The 4,989-nt window shown below is 33.4% G+C and overlaps 1 protein-coding gene across 1 annotated transcript in view; it reads left to right on the forward strand.

Annotated features, from left to right (window-relative positions):
- LOC106470594 (fibrillin-1-like) overlaps positions 1 to 4,989 on the forward strand; it is a 37,898-nt gene that overhangs the window by 15,708 nt on the left and 17,201 nt on the right. Inside the window, exons 10-11 of the mRNA XM_022399207.1 lie at positions 1,070 to 1,310; positions 2,360 to 2,530. Coding sequence (XP_022254915.1) covers positions 1,070 to 1,310; positions 2,360 to 2,530 — 412 coding nt within the window. The remainder of the gene's footprint in view (positions 1 to 1,069; positions 1,311 to 2,359; positions 2,531 to 4,989) is intronic.

The following is a 4,989-nucleotide window of genomic DNA, read 5'->3' on the forward strand; positions in this document are numbered from 1 at the left end:
ATGATATTCTAGAAGAATCGAGGATCATCACGAATAATCCTGTATGTGCTAGGCGCCCTCTATTCCTGTATATAAGTGCGCCGGATAACGTGAGACAAATTAATCGGAATTGAATTGCAGGCAGGCAGAGATAAAGACGGACAATTGAGTCAAGCGCAGTAGTGACCGTAAGTAAGTGCGTGAATCATTGTGAATTATAGCGTGTGTTTAAAGTGACTGTGGAAATTAAGTGTATTGCAAAGTTGTATCCAGGGAAAAATAAACTAGTTTTATTTAAGAAAGGACTTGTATCGCTGAAGTGTCTTCGGAAATAATTTTTACGGAAAATTAACAAACGACTAGAGACGTAACAATATACATTAAGTAACTCTACCGACAATGGGTATTCTCAGAAGTATTCTGTTTTGATTTTAATTTTTTATTCGCTTATTAATTTAATTAAAGCATAGTACGTACCAATCGTTTCATTAGCCAATAAATACTTAATATTTTCTGCATTCTTCACATATATTGAAACATCGACTGAAGAAACATATTTTTATAAGTTTGGTGGCTACTTAGTTCTCACAGGTCAGTTTGCGTTTGATTCATTGTGTAAAGTATCTATTATTATCACTTCCCAGTTTACTTATATCTTCAAATGTTTTTCTCTCACGCCTTGAGCTAATGCTCAAACTCATAACGCCCCCACGATTAAAAGGGCAAACATGTTCTGTGGTGCGAATTTGAACCATCGACCCTCAAATTGCGAGTAGAGCACCCTAACGAAAAGGCCATGGCAGGTCCGAACTGTAATATTTGCATATTGGTAATATTTTATTCGCTGTTATAAATCACGTTCACTTCAGTGTTTCTAACTTATGGAATCCTATAATCACTTTTCCCACATTGAAAAATCATTTTTACTAGGAATGTTATCAAAATATTCCTCTAATCTTATATCTATATAAGTTATGTGTATGTTTATTAAACATTAATTAATATATGTTGATAAAACATCCATGTTTGAGAAGGTTTATGATCTTCAGGATATCAACATCTCATGTGTTAGTATTTTTGTTGTATACAGATGAACATTCAGTACGGCAAAAACTTCCTCAGCACAGTCATCACAGACGTATATTACACAGACAGCGAAGTGCACTGCTCTCTCTCTCTCCAGTTTCATGAAGAAGAAGAGTCTTTAAATCGGATTACGTCTAATAATATCTGTGTAGGAATTCAATCATCTCCAAATAACGATTCTGAAACATCGGATTACTGTGTCATACTGCCTAGCCTTGTTGTAAACAGGAAGAAGTTGAAAGGAAGTAAGTAAAGATTCTAAAACTAAAAGATTAGTGCATCATACTGTCTGGCCTTGTTATAAACTGGAAGAAGTTGAAAGAAAGTAAGTAAAGATTCTAAAACATCGGATTAGTACATTATACTGTCTGGCTTTGTTCTAAACTGGAAGAAGTTGAAAGAAAGTAAGTAATTCTAAAACTAAAAGATTAGTGCATCATACTGTCTGGCCTTGTTATAAACTGGAAGAAGTTGAAAGAAAGTAAGTAAATATTCTAAAACATCGGATTAGTACATCATACTGCCTGGCCTTGTTGTAAACAGGAAGAAGTTGAAAAAAAGTAAGTAAATATTCTAAAACTAAAAGATTAGTACATCATACTGCCTGGCCTTGTTGTAAACAGGAAGAAGATGAAAGAAAGTAAGTAAATATTCTAAAACATCGAATTAGTACATCATACTGCCTGGCCTTGTTGTAAACAGGAAGAAGATGAAAGAAAATAAGTAAATATTTACAGGATTTAGCTAGAGAGGTTGTAGTGACAAACGTAATAATCATAAAAGTATTTTTATCATTTTACATTGTTTTATTAAGTAAAAACCAACATCGTCCAGTTTTATACTAAGTTATGGGAAATCCTTTTCAACTAAGTACACCAACATTGACCGTTTTATACGAAATGATCCATTTTAAGTATCTCGTGTTTTCTACTTACCTGGTATAAATCTACACGAACTAGTAATCCATCATTGATTTGAATTACCTTCTTTTAGAACTTCATTCTTATGCCAACTCAGTATCTCAAAGTTTTAAACAGAATCGTAACAACATTTATTTCCACTTTACATAACTTCATATTTAAAACCATAAACATGTCTTCAGATGTTTTTTGTGCGCCACTAAAGTCACTTAGTAGACATTAGACATAAACCATACTATATTAAGTGTACTTATTGTACATGGTTTAAAGTATGGCTCTAAGACAGAATAAATTAGTAGCTTGTGATTTTTAACCTCTTTAGGTAGATAATGTTGACCATTTATTAAAGTAGAACTTTCTATTTGTTCCTTTAGGTACGATAGAACCAATAAACCAGTGTTTGAACCCAGTAAAATATTGTTCCAGCTATACAAAGTGTGTTAAACATAACGGAACCATAGGATACTCCTGTTTGTGCCGAGATAACTTTGTTACTCTCCATTCTTATGCTCTCGGGAAAGTGGGGAAGATTGAGTACTGTCAAGGTAAGAGAGAGAGATGGGGAGAAATTTTAATAATATGTCTTCCGTTTTCAGTGGGGCATATTATCTAAAACTGTATGTAAATTATTGGATGTTAAGGCATATTTCCTGGATACTTGAATAGAAAATAATTATAACGGACTCTTTCTTCACTTCCTGTAGCTGTCTCTGATAGTGAAATTTGTTTCTTCGGAAATGTTATTCTATGATATGCTTATAACACTAAGAATCGGTTTTCGATATACGAAAAGGCAGAGCACAGATAGCCAATTGTGTAGTTTTGTGCTTAACAATAATAATAATAAAAAAACTTTCGATAATACATGTAGAAACGTTTTCATCCATAACCTTTGGAAAAACAAGTACATGTTGTTTGTTTTTCATTGGTTCTTTTCTTTGCCACAAAATTAACATCGAGATAAATATTATGCACCGCTGCACTACAGAAATAAGTTACTTACAGGGTTTCTTGTACAGTTTGATACGCTCCCTAGACAGAACCAGGAAAGATTGAAACGTAATGAATGAAATTACATTTCTGAAGGAAATAGTTCGTTACTTTTATTTCGAAGTATTTTATTTTGCATGTCTACAGAGGTTAACACGCGTAAGATATCCCAGAAGGACTTCTTATTAAAACGCTTGATCTCCCACGACAGGCTTAGCTAAGAAACATATCAAAGAGAACATGAAAATGAATATGAAAGTTTGTATCTGAGTCTTAAAACAAGAGTACAATATTAACTTTTATTATAAAGAGTAACTGATGGCTCATATCCGATTCTTAAAAGAAAGAAATCTGCCAAGTTAACGTTTTTTGTAAATAGAACAAGAACAAAAGATAAAGGCTCATTTGTTGCATATGGTGGACAAATACAAACCCCTTCAGATATAATCAAATATATCTTAACTAAAACAGAGTATTAGTAGCCTCAACCTTCTGTGTGTGTGTATTTCAGTTCAAATCGTTGTCTATAAACTACCCTTGAGTCAGATTGAAGTCAGGGAGGATGAAACTAAAAAAATGTGGACATATATAACGATGAGATTGATTTTTGGAATGATGAATGTTTAAGAACATTGATGTATTTGATGGATCCTGTTGATACGAAGAAAGAAGTTGTGATCATCTGATGAATACGGCTAATAGCAGTCAGTGTTATAACGAAGTTCTGATATGAAGGCAGGATGTCTTTGTTCATTTAAATAAGTCCAGTTAATGAAAGTAGGAAACATTTGGCTTATCTAATAAGTGTGATTGATATGTTTAAAGACCATGATTATACTTAATTAATAAGTTTACTAGTGTCTAACAACTGATGTGTTTTCACTCTCTTGGTTCCTTGGTCAAAAATCCAACTACATTTTACATAATGAATAAATGATCTATATCTTGTCTCGCTGAGCTGGTCTTTTAATCACGTATAAGTAACGTTTTCATTGTATATACATTACCCTATTATTTTATTGTTATCTCTTTGCTGGATATCCCAAACCAATGCTTTCTTAATAGTTACATTGTCATATCCTGTGACTGCTTTTTTTTGCTTGATATTGTTACATCTCTGTATGTTCGTTTGTTAATTTTTCTGCGATACAAGTCCTTTCTTAAATAAAACTAGTTTATTCTTCCTCAATACAACTTTGCAATACACTTAATTTCTACAGTTACTTTAACTTAAACACACGCTATAATTCACAACAATTCACTCACTTTACTATAGTTCCGATCTCTGTATCTGCTATCCTCGGTTCCCACCGACCGTAACTGCTGTCCTTGGTTCCCCACCCTCTCTCTCTCTTTCTTGTCTAGCGCACTTATATACGATAATAACGCCCACGTAGTCTCTTTGAGAATCTTCTAGACACTCATCACATGCTACCAGCATCACTTACTTCCACTGTCTGAGCACAAACACGTGCATAGTACGCACTAGCACTTTTTCGCGAACCTACTAGATAATCATTACATGTTACCAACGTCACGTGGCTTCTACTGTTGTAACAATATTTTAAATGAAGTGTCCTACTAGTGATATATATATAACTGTAACAACCCTGTGCTTGATATTGTAAATGAAGTGTCCTACTAGTGATAGATATATAACTCCAACCCTGTGCTTGATATTGTAAATAAAGTGTCCTACTAGTGATAGATATATAACTGTAACAACCCTGTGCTTGATATTGTAAATGAAGTGTCCTACTAGTGATAGATATATAACTAAGTACCCTGTGAAATGAAGTGTCCTACTAGTGATAGATATATAACTGTAACAACCCTGTGCTTGATATTGTAAATAAAGTGTCCTACTAGTGATAGATATATAACTGTAACAACCCTGTGCTTGATATTGTAAATGAAGTGTCCTACTAGTGATAGATATATAACTAAGTACCCTGTGCTTGATATTTTAAATGAAGTGTCCTACTAGTGATAGATATATAACTGTAACTACCCT

This window comes from Limulus polyphemus, unplaced genomic scaffold, assembly GCF_000517525.1.
Source record: "Limulus polyphemus unplaced genomic scaffold, Limulus_polyphemus-2.1.2 Scaffold4104, whole genome shotgun sequence".
Classification (NCBI taxonomy): domain Eukaryota; kingdom Metazoa; phylum Arthropoda; class Merostomata; order Xiphosura; family Limulidae; genus Limulus; species Limulus polyphemus.